At 43.7% G+C, this 18,586-nt stretch overlaps 1 protein-coding gene across 1 annotated transcript in view; it reads left to right on the forward strand.

The window, feature by feature from the left end:
- The first annotated feature begins 257 nt into the window (after positions 1-257).
- The window catches only part of JADE1 (jade family PHD finger 1), a 55,078-nt gene continuing 36,749 nt past the window's right edge, over positions 258-18,586 (forward strand). Inside the window, exon 1 of the mRNA XM_056855481.1 lies at positions 258-332. Coding sequence (XP_056711459.1) covers positions 281-332 — 52 coding nt within the window. The 5' untranslated portion in view covers positions 258-280. The remainder of the gene's footprint in view (positions 333-18,586) is intronic.

Here is an 18,586-nt window from a genome sequence, read left to right on the forward strand (position 1 = left end):
CAAAGCATATTGTTGAAGTAGCTCTAAAACTGCTAATATCACAGGCGCACAACCCCATCTTCAGCAACTTTGCGATTCCTTTTTTGGCCACCCCATGTGATGTGCTCCAAATTACACATCTCCAGGATATTTACTGGTTATTTTTCATACGCTACTTAATACGGCTTGCTTGTGTTTGTGAGCTCTGAATCCTGGAATGCCACTTGATGACTGTGTTGTTATTGTGGGTTAACTCCTCTTGTATTGCTTCACAGGCTGCCTGCTGTTTCCTGGGAAGATCATGAAACGAGGTCGACTTCCCAGCAGCAGCGAGGATTCTGACGACAATGGCAGTAAGTGCTCCTTTTGTTCTGCTTGGATCGCACCAGGGTTATGAGTTTGTTTTTTTTTAAAAACACTCTTTTTAATTTGATTCTTTAAATAACAAAGATGTTTTGCATATCAGCGGGCAGAGTGTTAATATGAAAAGAGCTTTTTAGAAATCAAACAGATTTTGCTAGGTGAACTGCGGTAAAGCATCCCAAGGCTTTACTACTGATTACACAGCATGCAATAATCTCTCTCTCTGTATATATGCACGAAAGCTCTTTTGTCACACAAAGAGTTCAAGAAAATTTACACAGCACTAGTTAGAAATGTTGTCAAATCTGCAGCATGTAATAAAGGGATCAAAGTTTGATCTAGGGCTGCTTGTCAGGCTGTTCTACTGTACTGCAGATGGGGTTCATAATGCTTCTCTTTCAGATGTTTACACACTAACTCTTTATGTCTAGAGTAAATCCCTTTCTTTAATGTGTAATAATGTTCAAGTGTGGTTTAAGGCAGTGCTTCCCTGACAATGGGTTACAAGAAGTTGTTGGAGTAGCAGTTACTTTTACTGCAAGTGATGAGACAGAGAGATGCTTTGGTAGAAGAATTCACTTTCTGGATCTTTGTTTAAAATTGAGGAACTGTTGCTGGCATCCTAACTTTGATCTCCAAGCCTAAGGTGGATTTGAATTTGAAATACTGTCATTAACACTCTCTAAAAGTGTCATAAAAATGATCAGATGGTTTGGTCATTTGGGTTGCCTAGTTTGCAAATCAAAAACTTAAATTGCGAGCAGATTGCGAGCAGCCGTTTACCGTAATTTATTTTTTTAATCTCAGTAAAGCACCTTTTGGCGTTCATACAAAAAACCATTAAATGTTTGTACATATAATACTTAACTCATGAAATGGACTGGTGTGTCAATATTCCAGGGAGGGTTGACATTTGAGACAGGTTTGCAACTGTGGATCATTGGTTGTGGTTACTGCTTGATAGTCTGGTTATTTGAGCCTTGGGAGAAGTCTGCAAGAATGTGTGGGTAATATTAGTTTGAATAGGCTTTGCCTAGGGTGAGCATATCACCAGGAGAAATTATTTGCCCAAATTGGTCCTCAGAGACTTGTTTTATTTTCTGTCCACAAAAATGATCTTGTCTACAAGAGCTTTGGTTGGTGGTAAACCTTGGCTGGAAGAAGAACCAGAAAGGGCAACAGCTGGCAGATATCTGCTGTTCCTTCCGCTGACCTGGCCTGTTCTTCTCCCACTGCTGTATCTGCCTCTGCCCCACTCCTTATTGATTGTGACACTATCTGCCGCCCCCATTCTACTCCCTCAATCAAATCCCCAGCCAGCAGGTGACACAATGACAGACAACCACATTGAAACACTACAGTCCAGATGCCAGCTCTATCTTGGATCTAGACAGGACCAACAAGTCTAGGGACCACCTCACTCCTGGATCTGGACGAGACAGAAACATAAAGACAAATCAGCTCTCACCTGACATAAGATAGACAACAGAATGACATAGCCCCTACCCTCTTTCCTGTACAAAAATGGTAGGTAGCTTAGGCTCAGTTGTCTTCAGCTATCTTGGTTCTCCATATGGGCAGTCGGTGATAAAGGATTATCCAAAGGATCTCAAGAACATTCTTCGTGTTCTAAAAGTTGATGCACCTATTTTTTGACTTATCCTTGTTAAACAGCAGATCAGCTTGAAACCAATGAATCTCCCAGGGACCATAATGATGGGTAAGAGGCTCCATTAAAGAGGAACATTTAAGGCCTGTACTACTCTATCTCATACTTTTATAGTCTGTTTTTTTGTCAGAAAAGCCTATCTTTGAGTCAATAATATTTTTTTGGTATGGTACAGGATCACTTTTACAGAAAGGACTGCATAAGCTAGCCTTTACAGTGGCCTTCACTGCAGATTCCACATTGGCTGTTATGCCACTAGAAGCTAGGACCTTACTGTATGACTGACACTGGCCAGCTGGGTGAATGAGGTGGCAGTGGGGCACTTTAAAACAAGTGAGGACAGTTGGGATGATGGGCAGCCACCCAGCCAGCTACAAGAAGGGGGCAGGGGTTCCCAAAGGCTACAGAGCCAGCCAGCATCTGCCCTGCACTCTCATGGGCCATGAGCTACTCAGGAGGGGGTGGGTCTTCTCGGGAAAAATGCACTACTGGTTATAAATAGGGGGACGAAGCTGCAGGCCAAGAAGGAAGGTGACAAGCTCTCTCCTGGTTTCAAGAGAAGTGCCCTCAAAGAGGAGGAGGAACACAGTGACTGCAATCCCATCCAATCTCAGTTCTGAGGCCTAGCCGGCCCCCAAGGCTGAATGATGGGTGATGCAACTAGAGGTTTGGTTGGGGGTTACCACACCCCAACCCCTGAGGAGAACGGGGCCATGTTGGTGACTCACAACATAGAATATAGTAAGTAAGAGAAATCTCTGGCTTAGGACTTAGTTAATAGATGCTAAATCTAAATAATGGTTTGAGCCCATCTTCATGGAATTGAAGGATAAAAAGTAAGTTCTGGTTTCCATTCCAAAGAACGAATGAAGAAAAGCCAGTTACAAAAACTTGGATTTTCTGTTCCTAAGTTCAGTTACTTCCATTCTAGTTACCATAGATGGAACACCATCATATTCCTCAGAACTGTGTTCTCCTTTCTTAAGGCTCTAGCACAGCAAGTTCTTGTAGCCTGAAGCAAGACCTTCAGGATGGTCAGTGACAGTAACAGTTCCATCAAATTGAATCAGCTTGCTCATCTAGGAATGATCTTCATTACTCAAAATTTAAGAAATTTCATTTCTAGAGAGAATTCATTCTCTGTACATTCTCACAGGACATGATCCTTCTCAGACCTCTGGAAGTGCTGGGCACTTTGGTCACTTGCATGAATGTCATTCCATGGGCATGAGTAATACTAAAATATTAGTTACCAACTCAGTAAACATCATGGTTCCAGTGCCTGTCCCACATGAGAATCTCTGAATTGGTGGCTGAACCATTATTCTTTTGAATACCAACAGTGCCACTAATGGAGACACTATTCTGTTATCCAGAACCATTTCCCACAAGAGTTATTTAAGTAGAATTTTATGTAACAAATGGAAAGAGAGGCAAGTAAGTGCCCTGATTAAGGTTCCACATAGGCCTAGTAGGCCAACAGTATTTTAGGATAAGGCCCTTGGCTGATAATAGTCTGTATGTTTTTGGACACAGTGGTGGACACTTGTCAGTCTACATTTGAGAGAGAAATTCTTTAGTGAATAGCTAAATCTGGATAGTTTTCTTAGAAAGATCCTTCCTAGGAACAATATCTTTTGTGTATTCAACTGACCTGAGGGAGGTCAGTTGAGGGAGAAATGGAGCTGTTGTTTTTCCTTTCCTGTAAATCGCCATTTTTAATTACCGTATTTTTCGCTCTATAAGACGCACCTGACCATAAGACGCACCTAGTTTTTAAAGGAGGAAAAAGAAGAAAAAAAATATATATTCTAAAAAGCCGCTGCGTCTTTAAGAAAATATATTTATCTTCTTTTTCCTCCTTTTTCCTTCTCTTTCCCCACCGCCCCCCTTCCCGGGACTCCTGGGAAGGGGGGCGGTGGTGGTTTAAACTGCTCTGCGCTGCCTGCCCAGGCAGCGCAGAGCAGTTTAATGTCCGCACACACACACACACACCGCGCTTCCCGACCAACCGCTGAGAGGTTATTATGGCCAGGGCTGGGTGGAGGGATTACTGCACTCCACTTCCAGTTTCCTAGTCCTGCTCTGTGGAGCATGCACACAGCAGGGCTAGGAGGAAGGCTCCAGCCTCCCTTTCCAGGTTGTAAGCCCGATTGGGACCAGTCAGGCTTGCAGCCTGGAAAGGGAGGCTGAAGCCTTCAAAGCCCCACTGTGTGCACGCGCTGAGAGATCAGAGCGTGCGCACAGCGGGGCTTGGGGGAACTCTCCAGTCTCCCTTTCCAGATTGCAAGCCGGATTGGGACCAGTCAGGCGTGCAGCGTGGAAAGGGAGGCTGAAGCCTTCAAAGCCCCACTGTGTGCACGCGCTGAGAGATCAGAGCGTGCGCACAGCGGGGCTTGGGGGAACTCTCCAGTCTCCCTTTCCAGATTGCAACCCGGATTGGGACCAGTCAGGCTTGCAGCCTGGAAAGGGAGGCTGAAGCCTTCAAAGCCCCACTGTGTGCACGCGCTGAAAGATCAGAGCGTGCGCACAGCAGGGCTTGGGGAAACTCTCCAGTCTCCCTTTCCAGATTGCAAGCCGGATTGGGACCAGTCAGGCTTGCAGCGTGGAAAGGGAGGCTGAAGCCTTCAAAGCCCCACTGTGTGCACGCGCTGAGAGATCAGAGCGGGCGCACAGCGGGGCTTGGGGGAACTCTCCAGTCTCCCTTTCCAGACTGCAAGCCCGATCAGGAGGGGCGGTGGGTCTTTAAACTGCTCCTCCGCACCCCCCCTCGCTTCCCGGTCCCGAGGCTCAGCTGAGCCTCGGACCAGGAAGCAGGGGAGGTTAAACTGCTCTGCGCTGCTTGGGCAGGCAGCACAGAGCAGTTTAAAGACCCCCCCCCCCGCGCGCTTCCTGTTCCGAGGATCCGCCCAGCAGCTGAGCCTCGGGACCGGGAAGCGGGGGGGGGGAGGTTAAACTTCTCTGCCCTGTGCTGGGTGGATGGGAGGGGCCTTCCAGCTGCAGCTGGCGTTGTCCCAGCCGGCTCCCGGGGCAGCCGGCGCTGCATTCGCACCATAAGACGCACTGACATTTCCCCTCCCTTTTGAGGAGGAAAAAAGTGCGTCTTATAGTGCGAAAAATACGGTAGTTTTTTTCTCAAAGAAGTCTTTTTGAACATAGAGCTTGTGGAAAAGCCGTTCTCTTAGGGCAAAGTTGTCAACTTTGCTCCTTCTACTCGTCTTCCCGAAGGGAGTCACTTCCCACTTCTCCAGGGGGATCTGGATGTAGAAGTTTCCTGTAGAGTTTCTGATTCTGTGTTCTGTTTGGATATGTGTGTGTGGGAGTCTCTGAAGAATAGTGGGGCAAGAAATGGAAAAGAAAGGAGAGATGGTAAACAAGGAGGTGGAATAAATTGGACATGTCCATGGAAAAGGCAGTCTAGGCCAATATAATCAAGGAGAACTGGTACAATAGTACTGAGGAAAGATTGCTTTCCTAATAATACTTTCTGTGTCCCTTTTCCTCTTGACTTGTGGAGCATGTTTCTTGCTCTTAAGCTCCATTGAACTCTGTGGTCCTGCAGCTTTATAGCATGATAATACTCTTACTGAACTAATTGACAAACCTCTATTGGCTTTAATGCAAGTGAGCTCCTAGCTTTTAAACTGTTTTTTCTCAGGCTGGGGGGTTTTTCAGTTGTGTGTGTGTCGTTGTTTTTTGTGGTCAGGAATTGTAGCATCAAACTTAACTCTGGCCATGCATAATTTCACTTGTATATTAATATGCAGATTAATTCCTTAAATCCCACTCTAAAAGCATTTTATGAAGTGAGGAGTCATGTTGAAAATAAGAGAAACTATAGCCAAGTTGTTGAAATCCAGTATAATAAAATAACAGAATAAATAACTATATATCCACTATGACTATGTAGATAATGTGAACAATTGCATTTAGTTTCAGTATGAAGGAACACTTAAAGAAGGAGTTGCTATTATAAAAGTATAAAGAAATTCTGTACCAGATGCAGTTTTGTAAAGGAGTCAGTAATCAGCCTAGTGTGAAGAATAAAGTGTAATAATGAGACAGTATTTCCTAGTGAGACAGTATTAAAGAGTGGCAATTCCCAACATGGTGCCGGTGGGTACCATGATGCCTGCCACTGTGTTTCCTGCTGACCTTTTGGTGCCCTGCTTTCTGAACTCTCACATTCCTTCCTCATCCCTTTTAAGAGCATAACAAGAACCTGCTGGATCAGAACAGTGGTCCACTAAGTGCATCATCATGTTTCACACAGCAGCCTGCTAGTTACCCTGGAGAGCAAATGGGATATAGAGGCTGAGGCCCTCTCTGTGACTTCCTTCCAGCACTGGTATTTAGAGATTTGGTACCTCTGGATATGGAAGCTGTCTTCAGTCACCATGGCTAGTAGCTATTGATGGACTTCATGAATCTATTTTGCCCCCTTTTAAAGCTATCTTTGCTCATGACTATCACTGCCTTACCTTGTAGGAAAAGTACTCCAATTCCCTAATCATCTAGGTTGTCCTCCTTTGTACTTTTTCCAGTTCTGCGATGTCCTTTATGAGATACGGCAATCAGACCTGAACACAGTATTCCAAATGAGGCAACACCATGGCTTCATGCCCCCTTTCACTTTGCCTTCCTTTGCCTGCACCTCCCAGCAGCCATCTTGTGATAGCATCCACTGTTAATAAAAATAGAAAAAGTGTGAACAGGCGAGACAAGAGATAATCTCAATTTGCAGGGTTTAAGAGTGTGAATTAAAGATGTTTTTTTTTACGGTTGTAGTCACCAGGTCAAATGTGTGTCAGTTTTGAAATTTGTATCATAGCTAGCAGATTCCTTTACCTTTTAGACTGGCAATCTAGAAATATTTGATAGTAGTCCATTTTGAGAGAGTTACATTATCATGGGCCATGGGCTTCTCAGGAGGGGGTGGGTCTTCTCAGGAAGATTGCTAGATTTGTTAGATCCATATTTTGAGTATATGGTAGTAACAGTCAATATGACAATTAGAACAGGATTATGATTGTGCATTTTAGTTTTCTATGTTCAGATGTAAAGGTGTGCATGGTCATTCTTTCAGTTCTCTGAAGATGCAAGCTTAGAGCACTGTAATATTGGCTGCTTAGGCAGCAGAATCCTTAACATGGCTATTGCAAGTACAAGGACATATAACACAGAGATGATGCAAGATGACCATATCAGTTGAATTTGGTGTTAATTTAGATGACCATCTCTGCACACTTTATACCTGGGATATCTTTCCCTCTCCATGCAAGCAGGTTTTCCTTGTGCCCATGCAGAATAGGTCTGTCAGGCTTTTCTGATCTACCAAGGGGAATTTACTCAGCTGGCCTAGGTCCCAAGTGACTAGACCATATAACGAACAGTACACCTCTATAACCTTGTTCTGCCACTCACCTCAGAAATGTTAACTTTTTACCATAAGCAAGAACAACGAAAAGTCTACCCCTCCTCCTCGAACACCTTTGATGAACTCCCCAGCTCAGCTCCCGTGTTAGAAGCCCCTGTTCAAAAGACCCTGAATTCAAGCTCACAGGGCTTTTGAATAAGGGTGTTGAGCAGGCCTCCAGGAAACCATGTACCTTTGTAATTATTGTAGTGGAACGGCTCCATGCTGAGGAGAATAGATGTGGACAGAAAGCTATTTTATTTATTATTTATTTAAAACATTTATTATCTACCTTACAACCTTCTAAGAGCTCAAGTCAGCATACAACGTAAATAATAATAAAATATCATTACATACATAAAATATATTAAAACCACTAATTAAAATCAATAATTTAAAACTGCCAGTAGGGAGAACAGAGCAAATGCCCTTATTTATTTATTTAAAACTACACCGTTATGTCAGATTCAGTGAATCTATGCATATATACTACCTGGAAGTCATAAAGTTTTTAGAAACCTAACAGACAAGCAGATAGGGAGTGGGAATCCTAGATTAGTGTGATAATGATAGGAGGAAAAAAAACTTTCATCTTATTAAATGGTAGTGCAATCTTTGCTACAAAGATAGAATGAGTGTTACATTGTGCCCTCCAGCACCTTGACAAGAGAAAACAGGTAGGTACTCTTGTTGAGTTAATTAAAGAAGGCCTCCTAGTGTGGTGGTTAGTGAGTGAGCTGCTTCCAGGAGAGTTTGGCAGAATGCCCCACCTCTGAGAAGTTTGGAAACATTAAATTCAAGATGTGCATTTTCCTGCAACATGTCTTAATGTTTACATACTCAAAGTGTTGCTCAGCGCACGATTCAAAGATAAACAGCAATATGCTCTTGTAGAACTGAAGAGACAGGTCAGAGGAAGCGTTTTCCATCACTTTCCCCCTAGGCTTTGAAGATGGTAGCAAAGTACAGGATTCTTTTCTTACCGTTGCCCCCGTGTAAATTATAGAAGCCTTTCCCTCTCCCCAGGTCTTCAGTGTATGCTAAGGCGACTCTCACAGTGCTATCCTCAATTGAGTTACCCCATTCTAAGGCCATTGATTTAAGTGGACTTAGGAAGCTGAGCCCCGTGGCGCAGAGTGGTAAGCTGCAGTACTGCAGTCCAAGCTCGGCTCACGACCTGAGTTTGATCCCAACGGAAGTTGGTTCAGGTAGCCGGCTCAGCCTTCCATTCTTCCGAGGTCAGTAAAATGAGCACCCAGCTTGCTGGGGGTAAAGGGAAGATGACTGGGGAAGACACTGGTGAACCACCCTGTAAACAAAGTCTGCCTAGTAAACGTCAGGATGTGACGTCACCCCATGGGTCAGGAATGACCTGGTGCTTGCACAGGGAACTATCTTTACCTTTTAGGAAGCTGTAACTCCACTTAGGAATGCACTGTCAGAAGGGTAAGGATTGGTGACAAGTACAAATATTGATTGGACAAACCATCGTTGAAGAACCTCTGGCAGTTCTTCAAAGGCCAGTCTCCTCTTGTGACAATAAAATGCTAGTAAGCGTGAGCTAGAGCAATAATCTTGAGCCTCTTCAGACTGAGACCTGTCTAACTCCAATGTGCATCATGAATCAATTTTTGTTTTTTCCCATTTGTATCTATCTTACCCTTCCCCCTTTATTTTATAAAAGAAAATAGTGGAAGCTCTGCTGCAACCAACTTTAAGTAAGGGCACAGCCCAGTTGTAGATTGGAAGACTAATGACCTATCTATCTCACATTATTATCCTCCACAGAGCTTAGGGCAGTTTACGTGGTTCTTCTCTTATTCTCACATGAATCTGCCTTATACTGAACAGACCATGGGTCCATCAAAGTCAGTACTGTCTACCTGGACTGGCAGCAGCTCTACAAGGTCTCAGGCCTGGTCATTTTAACTGGAGATGCCAGCGATTGAACCTGGGACTTTCTGCATGCCAAGCAGAGGCTCTGCCACTGAGCTATGCCCCCTCACAGATAATTCCAGGAAAAAGGTTATGTTGAAAGATCAGCCCAGGGTCATGGCTGAGTGGGACTTGAAGCCAGTTCTTCCTATTCCCAGTTAAACACCCTAAACCATGCTGGCTCATTTAGCATATACTGTATAAGCAAAGGAGACAAAGTTTTGATCCCTATGTGTGACTTCGGCAACCCCTCTCTTTCTTATGTCCCTCTCCTTGCCCAAACTCTTCAGATCCTCAGCCATTCAGTCCCTCCCTAATGCCTTCTAATTTCTGGTTTCTTTGGGATCCTATACCTTGGAACTTCTTTCATGTTTCTTTGGTATTTGCACTTCCTCCTTGAAAGGAGGGATGTGAGCAGTGGTGTGCCTCAGGGATCTGTGTTGGGACCGGTGCTTTTCAACCTGTTCATCAATGACCTGGAGTTGGGGTTAAACAGTGAAGTAGCCAAGTTTGCAGATGACGCCAAATTATTTAGGGTGGTTAAAACAAAATCGGACTGTGAAGAGCTCCAGAAGGATCTCTGCATACTGGAAGAATGGGCATTAAAATGGCAAATGAGATTCAATGTAAGTGTAAAGTGATGCATATTTGGACAAAAAATCCCAACTTCACATATACACTGATGGGATCTGTGCTGGCAGCAATAGACCAAGAAAGGGATCTTGGGGTGGTAGTGGATAGCTCAATGAAGATGTCAACCCAGTGTGCAGCTGCTGTAAAAAAGGCAAATTCCATGCTGGCCATAATTAGATGAGGAATAAAGAATAAAACTGCTGATGTCATGCTGCCCTTGTACAAATCTATGGTGAGACCACACTTGGAATACTGTGTACAGTTCTGGTCACCACACCCAAAAAAGGATATTACAGAGCTTGAGAAGGTGCAGAAAAGAGCAACCAAAATGATTAGGGGACTAGAGCAACTGTCCTATGGGGAGTGGTTAAGACGCTTAGGGCTGTTTAGCTTGGAAAGAAGGCGGCTGAGGGGAGACATGATAGAGATCTATAAAATTATGCATGGTTTGGAGAGTGGACAGGGAGACGTTTTTCTCCCTCTCCCATAATACTAGAACACGGGGTCATCTGCTAAAGCTGGAAGGTGAGAGATTCAAAACAGATAAAAGGAAGTATTTTTTCACACAACGAATAGTTAAATTGTGGAACTCCCTGCCCCAGGATGTGGTGATGGCTGCCAGCTTGGAGGGCTTTAAGAGGGGAGTGGACATATTCATGGAGGAGAGGGGCATGCATGGCTTTTAGTTAGAATGAATATTAGTCATGCTGCATACCTATTCTCTCTAGTATCAGAGGAGCATGCTTATTATTTTGGGTGTGGTGGAACACAGGCAGGATGGTGCTGCTGCACTCGTCTTGTTAGTGGCTTCCTAGAGGCACCTGGTTGGCCACTGTGTGAACAGACTGTTGGACTTGATGGGCCTTGGTCTGATCCAGCAGGGCCTTTCTTATGTTTTTATGTTCTTATGAAAGGCTTCACACACGGTTCTCAAATTGCTTTTTTGAATTTCCTGGATCTGTTAATCAGACGGACAAGCCTCATCGGCCACAACATTCCTTTGATTTAAAATGACTGCCTATAATGAATTAATACCATTCAGAAACAATGCATGTGAAACGGAAAGTTTTCTAACTGGGAAAGTACTGCTTGTTTCAGAATATGGCTTAGAGTAGGAAAAGGGGCAAACGCAAAATCCCTGTATTTTAATATCATGACCAAATCCAACTCTTCATCGAATTGCCAGGCAGCAGTTTAGTTTTTAACCAGGCCAGCAGCACTTTGCCCACATATGACACATGGGAACAAAGGCTAGTTACAAACTAAAGCCTTGCCTGGTAGCCTTGTCACAGGTTTGCTGCCATACAGTTTTTGTCAACATGAGTATTTATGCAGGCTGAGAAAACCAGGGCCACACTTATCAGATAAGTAGAAAATGCAGTGTAGTATATAGAAATATATCCTGCTCTGGAGCAGCAACATGAAACAGGAAGCTCTTGTGCTGTTGAACAAGTTTTCTTAGGCTCGTATTAAGCCACATGACTAGTGGTCTGTGGCAAGTCAGAATCTCTTACAAACAGCCAGTTCTGAAGGTTTGTGTAAATTCGAAAAGGTTAGGCTCTTCTCTGTGCGGGCTGGCAGTGTGCCATAAATGTGTAGAATATAGGTTCGTGTTGACAATCATGCTAGTATCTGGTGCGTGTGGTGCGTGAGTTTTTGGACCACTTGGCTGGGTTCTCTCTCTCTTTCTTGTGGTTGCAAGAACTGTCCAATGAATAATAGTGTTATATACTACTTTAGAAGATGCAAACTGACTCGCAGCGTGGTGTTGTGGTTAAGAGTGGTGGTTTGGAGCAGTGGAGTCTGATCTGGAGAACTGGGTTTGATTCCCCACTCCTCCACATGAGCGGTGGAGGCTAATCTGGCGAACTGGATTTGTTTCCCCACTCCTCCACATGAAGCCAGCTGGGTGACCTTGGGCTGGTCACTCTCAGCCCCACCCATCTCACAGGGTGTCTGTTGTGGGGAGGGAAAGGGAAGGTGATTGTAAGCCGATTTGATTCTGCTTTAAGTGGTAGAGAAAGTCGGCATATAAAAACCAATTCCTCCTCCTCCTCTTCCTCTTCGAAAGTTAAGGGGTTTGAATGTGTATCTGTATCCTGGTCCTTCTAGTCATCAAGCACTTTATGGGCAAATGTATATGATATAGCTGCAAATTATCATAAGTAACCTTCAGCAATCTCAGGTACATTTAAGGCCAATGTAATCCATGCTGGACCTCTGTCTTCTGGTTTAGAACTACGTATTTTGCAGACAGTTCTCCACAAAGCACTTGCCCTCTGACTGTGGCGCGTTGTGCTTTGCCTTGCGTGGGACCGATGGGTGGATTGTCTGTGATTCCATGAACTTGGCAGGCTGCTGAGACGCAAGTCTGAAATAAGGTTTTGTGACGAGAGGCTGGCAGCTTGGACTGTTCCGACCACTTCCACTTTCTGCTTCAGCTGCATGGGTTTTCCAACCAATTGTGCTGTTGGCAATCCTGCCCGCTCTCGCTCCAAGAGTGCCCAGAAAGAGTCTTGGCAGGCGGAAATGCTAGCGCTAAGGAGCAGCGGCTAGGCGAGCATCTGTGTTGGAAACTCTGTCGTGCTGATTTAGCAGCGTTAGCAGCATTGTATTTACAGTAGGGGGAAAGTGTGTGCAGCCTCCAAGAGTGCTCAGCTTTTGAAGTGTCAATGAAATGATAGCAGCCCGGAGCTCTCATGGGACACGGCTGGATGCTCTGCAGCTGGTTTGACAACAGTGTGCTGCATCATGCGCTCTGTAGCTAATCTTCTGCCATGCAGCGTAGCATATTGGTTTCTGGGTGTTCTCCCTGGGACACCAGATATGCTCTGGCAGCTCAGAGGGACTTCTTCATGTTTAAAATGTTGAATCTCTCTTTCCTTGTCCTCTGGGGAAAAGGAGTGTGTGTGGAAATATTTGCAACAGAAAATATAAAATATGTTTAGCGTGTGCTGAATTAAAAATAATAATTACTGACCTCCTGTAAAATACGTTAATGAGACAGAGTGATTTCCCCCCCTCTGTCCAAATAGCACAAACGGTGATTATTAGTTACTATTAATGATGTTTGTAAAATGTCTTTCCTTGTGGAAACTGTCCCAAAATCAGTGGAACGAATTGTTTTGTAGCTTTCTAAGCCAAAATATCAATGTCAGCAGTTGTTGTTTTAATTAGATCAGTTTAGGCATTTTTGTGCATCTGAAGTTTTAGATTTTTTATTATAAACCGACTTGTTTATTTTTCAGTGGAATTAAATGGATGTGAAAAAATATGTCATCTTAATGAATGACTGCCTTGCCAAATCCATCCGTCCATATACAAAGGAGGGACCTGCAAGGAGTTGCAGTGGATGGGAAATCCCCCCTCTCCCCCCACTACCTGCCTCTGAATTCTCTCTCTGTTTTGGCTTCCACTCCCCCACCCACTACGGTTTACTTCTTTTAGTCCCAATTTCTTTCTTCCCTCTCTCCTATCTTTCTGAGTCCCTCTACTTTGTTTCTTCCCCTGCCAGCTTGCATATTCTCCTTCTGGGCTCTCCCCTTCTCCTTTGCAGGCTCTCCCAGCCTCTTTCTGATCCCTTTTCTGCTCCCCACCTTCTTGGTGAACAAACTTTCATCTGGTGACCTAATCGTTCCAGGAGATTCCAGAGAAGATTCTGAGCAAGGCAGGGTGCCTTGATGATGCCTGGTATTGACTTTTCCATTCTCCACTGTGTTTTTTTTTTTTTAAAAAATATTATTATTTGTAATGTCTGCTCCTGTGCAGACATTGGTTTTGGGGTTCCCACCCAATTAAAAGGAACAAAACAATTTTTGGATTTTTTTGCAAACCTAGGGTTTCTCTGGGGGCTTTTTTGCATGTTCCACTTCTGATTTTCTTGGCATTCGATCTGCAAGCATTGGAATCAGTTTCAGCACTGTTCTTCCACACATCTGCCTTCCCTGTGCCTTTTCATAGTTGTGGAAACTGTATTTTCTTCCATACATGACTTCAATGATGAAGATTTTACAGGGAGGATGCTGTCATCTTTGGTGGCATCACAGCACGCACACCCCTTTTTTAAAAAGGCACTAAATATTGACATATCACTAGAGCATTGTAACAATAGGCTTAGCTGGTTCTCTGAATTCCCTGCTTTCATTTAAAAAAGTAAATCTGTAGACCCATCCCTCACAAAGATATAAGGAAAAAGACATATTTCTGCGAGGGAAGGGCTAGAGACTTGCTCTTTCAAAAAAAGAAAGATGGGAATTCAGAGAACCAACTAAGCCTATTGTTATATGGCTATATTGATATATCGATATTTTACTGCCATTAAAAAAAGAAGAAGAAAACTAAGCACTCGTCTTCAGGGTGTGTGTGTGGGGATGGAGTGGTTTGACTACAACAATCATTGAAAAGTGGGCTGGAGGAGGGTGGGAGTGGGCAGGACAAAGAAAACTGACAGAAGCATTTCACATGAGGAAAAAGAGAACTCAGAATTGACTTCCAGAAAAAAGATTGGGGCAAAAGTGGACTCAGAAGAACTGGGGAAAATAATAAAAAAAGAAATGAAATCTCAAATCTCAAAAATGCATGTAGAAATCGGGATAAATTGAAGCAGTATGGGGCCAGAACCGACGGGGAAAAGCAACTGCGCAGAAAAGCCCTTCATTAACAGAATGTCCTATCCCTGAGTAGTGAATTTTTTTAAAATGTGCATGTGGGGGGCACTCATGGCTGTTAGCGATATGATACATATTTTCTGTCCAAACATTTTACTGTTTTTTAACTAACCGCAAAAAGCTTCTCCCGTTTTGCTTTCTTTAATATGTATTTAAATATTACAGTTGTTGGAATTTTGTGACCCCATCTGGACAAATTACATGCTTCACAGGCCTAGATAATAGGTTGAAAGTGCATAGGCGAGAGGTTCTGCAAAAAAATTTCCTTGGCTGCAGTGCTCTTTAAAAATGCTACTCTAGGCTGGTGATTCTGAGCCAGTAGAGTGTGGTGGGACACAGAAGTAGTCTAGGTGGTATGCAGGTTGTTCATAACAATTACTAGAAATTCACTCTCCCTTAATCTCCATGTCGACCTGCAAGTGTGACGTTCCGTCTCGTGCCGACCCTCCCTGCCATGGATTCTTCACCTGTGACCTTTTGGCATGTTGGTTTTAACTTTGGACACTCCGTGTTTTGCCTAATATCCTGTTCCTGCTACCCACCAGCAAGTGCATGTGGTGTGCTGCTGTCTGCTGACCCTGACTGCCAGGGATTATCCATCAAAACCATAGTGATAAAATTTACTCCCAACAATACTACTGCATTTTTTTATGTCCTTAAAGCTCACTGTAAATGATAAATGTAATTAAAGGATGCCTATAAACATATGAAGATCCTCCTTGGAAAAAGTGAGCGTCCTTGGAAAAAAGTGGGCTTTTCCCAGACAGGGAGTGAGAACACTGGAAAATTGATTCTCTTGGAGGCATCCTTTCAAAGGAAAGGGAAAGCCTGAGTCATCTTATTTGGCAGTCTTGTACTTTCAAGTCTCACGAGAAGACACATGGCAGTATTGCAAATCTAGGCCTAAAATGTTATTGGAGCAAGTGTGCTTTGACTGGCTGTGTAGAAAGCCCTTAAGAGCCAGTGTGGTGTAGTGGTTAAGAGCGGCAGACTCTAATCTGGAGAACCGGGTTTGATTCCCCCCTTTTCCACATGAGCAGCAGACACTAATCCGGTGAACCAGTTTTGTTTCCCCACTCCTACACATGAAGCCTGCTGGATGACCTTGGGCTACTCACAGTTCTCTCAGAACTCTCAGCCCCACCTACCTCACAAGGTGTCTTGTGGGGAGGGGAAGAGAATGCAGTTGTAAACGGTTTTGAGACTCCTTAAGGTAGAGAAAAATGAGGGTATAAAAACCAATTCTTATCCATCATCTTCATCTTCATCATGGCCAAAGCAGTCCCAAATAATGGCAAATAAATTTGGCACCACTTAGATCCACTTTTCCAACTGCCTTTTATTGCCACCATTTTTGGGAGGTAAAATTGGAAAAGGAATTTCTTGAGTTTTTTCAGTTCGGCTTTATTCAATGCACATCCCAAATTTCAGCCTCTGTAGACAAAACCAGCCTCAATGCCTTCATAAAAATTTGAGACTGACAGAGTAACCCTAGGCAAGGCTCAGCAGTCTAAGACAGGGGTCTCAAAACTGCGGCTCCAGAGCCGCATGCGGCTCTTTGGCCCGTTGAGTGTGGCTCTCCGAACTTGGTTCGGAGCCCCTGCTCTTGCGCCCACTCGCGCTGGCAGCCGGGCTGCGGAGCCAGCGCGCCTGAGAAAGAGAGAGAGAGCGGGCGAGCGGGCGTGCTGTCTCTCCCCCCCCCGCCATGGAGAATGGCCGGGTCCCCCTTCCCCTTGCCCTCAATGGTTGGGAGGCTAAAGCCTCCCCTTCCCTCTAGCAGCGCGATTGCTGGGTGGGCGGTTCAGCGGTTCCTGGCCCCCCCCGCCTATCCGCTGTTGGGCGGGGCGGGCTTCCTTTGGTAGACCTGACCTCCGGCTGAGTCCCATTGGGAGGCCATGTCTACCCACTGGTTTTCTTGGCGGTAGACCTGGACTCTGAGGAGGGGAAAAAAGTCCCCCTTCAGAGTCCAGGTCTACCAACTGGCGTCTAAGGGCCTCCGGAGGCCAGGTCTACTGCCAAGAAAGCCAACGGGTAGACCTGGCCTCCCAATGGGACTCAGCCGGAGGCTAGGTCTACCAATAGGCTTTTATGGCGGTAGACCAGGCCTCCAGACGAGGACTCCGGACGGGGAGGGGGAAATGGCAGGGACTTACAATTTAATTTTTATCAATAAATAAGATCACTATTAAGTATGATATCAAGTTTTATTCAGTGTACCTATAGTTTAATTAAGACTTAAAACTTTAATTAAAGTTTATTAAGTTAATAAACAGTGTACCTAACTATATAGTTTAAGTTTAAGAAATTTGGCTCTCAAAAGAAATCTCAATCGTTGTACTGTGGATATTTGGCTCTTTTGACTAATGAGTTTGCCGACCCCTGGTCTAAGACCATGTTTAGATATGAATAATTCTACATGGGATTGCATTGTTAATTATTGGCATATATGTTACAAAAATGTAACTAGCTAGTAACCAACTATTTCAGCAGCTTTTATTCATCCAGATAGGGATTGTTTGTCAGATTGCTGACATGTCAAGTATGCAATAGTAGATTAAAGCAAGACAGTGTATTGGGGCTCATATGGACGACTTCCTTAAAGGAACAGAATCAAAGTTACCATTAACATGCTTCCTTCGAGTGACCGAGACCTTCAAGCAATGGAAAAATAATCAAGACAAGAAGTTTTCTATGCTTGAAGGATCACTGATAGCCAGATTTATCCTTTTGCCATGGAAAAGTCAAAGAAGGTGAACACTTCTGAACATCATTGGGAGCTCTTGAATCTTCATTGTTAACTCTGGCAACTTGGCTCACAATCCAGCACGCATATAGTTAGCTTGTTGTTCCAGAAAATTCATCAAAATGGTTCTTTCTGTCCCACATTCTGTGCTGGATTAGTCTGAGAAAGAATATCTGTAACTCTACTGCTTCAAACTGATTGCAGTGGCAGCTAACAGTCAATATAAAGATCTTAGTGTTGTAGTAACATGAGCTCACCAATTTCTGTTACATGTTCTTTGGTCATACTGACACCTGACTTGGTTACATAATCTGCATCAGCTGGAACCAGGTGGAAGACGTTCTTAAAGTACTTTTTTTTTTTTTTTTGGGAGATTGTTCTTTTTTGAGATGGCATTAATCAGCTGGCACAAGATATAATTTCTATATTAATTGAATACTCTGGTTTTCTTGTCCCCCCCTTAAATTGTTAAATGCTGTGAACCCTTAAGATTTGGGATAGGAGTTCAACTAAAATGAAATTACATGGCAGAACTCAGCCAAGGTTAAGCACTTTTAAGACCCGTCGGGGACTTGGGGAGATTTAAGTACATATGTAAACTTCCCCTTTGAAATAATGGGGTTAAATGCTTAATTTTGGTTAAGTTATTTCTGTGAAAGTAGATACATTATTGTATGAGTAGAAGGAGAGGGGTGATTGTGAAGATTCAGCATGAAAGGCATCCTTGATAAGGTGCTAACTTAGCCTAATGTGAGAACAAAATATCATAGTGTTTTTTTTTCTGTGCCCATTAACTCCATCTGAGGAAACGCCAAACAAATTAAAATTAATAAAAGTTTTTTAACCGGGTTATAAAAATGACAACGTCATAGGGAAAAATGGATTCAGCTCTTTAAAATCCTGTTTTTTCGAAAATTAAAAAGAAAGCCTTTTAACAGGGCACATGTTTCTGCAGCAGGAGGGAGGAAGTTGGAAAGATCTGTTCTACAAGTGAAGCTCCACTCACACTTCCTTGTCCCATCATTTTACCAGCTAGTAAGCAGTATTTTAAAAATAGGCCAACTGCAGTGCATGATATTTTTAGCTTGCTTGGTGAACAGCTCCTTCATGCTTTCCCCCCCAGCTTTCGGACTCTGCATCTAAGCTTAAAATCAACAGCATAAGAATGGTATAGAGATGCT

Source organism: Euleptes europaea, chromosome 9, assembly GCF_029931775.1.
Source record: "Euleptes europaea isolate rEulEur1 chromosome 9, rEulEur1.hap1, whole genome shotgun sequence".
NCBI lineage: Eukaryota > Metazoa > Chordata > Lepidosauria > Squamata > Sphaerodactylidae > Euleptes > Euleptes europaea.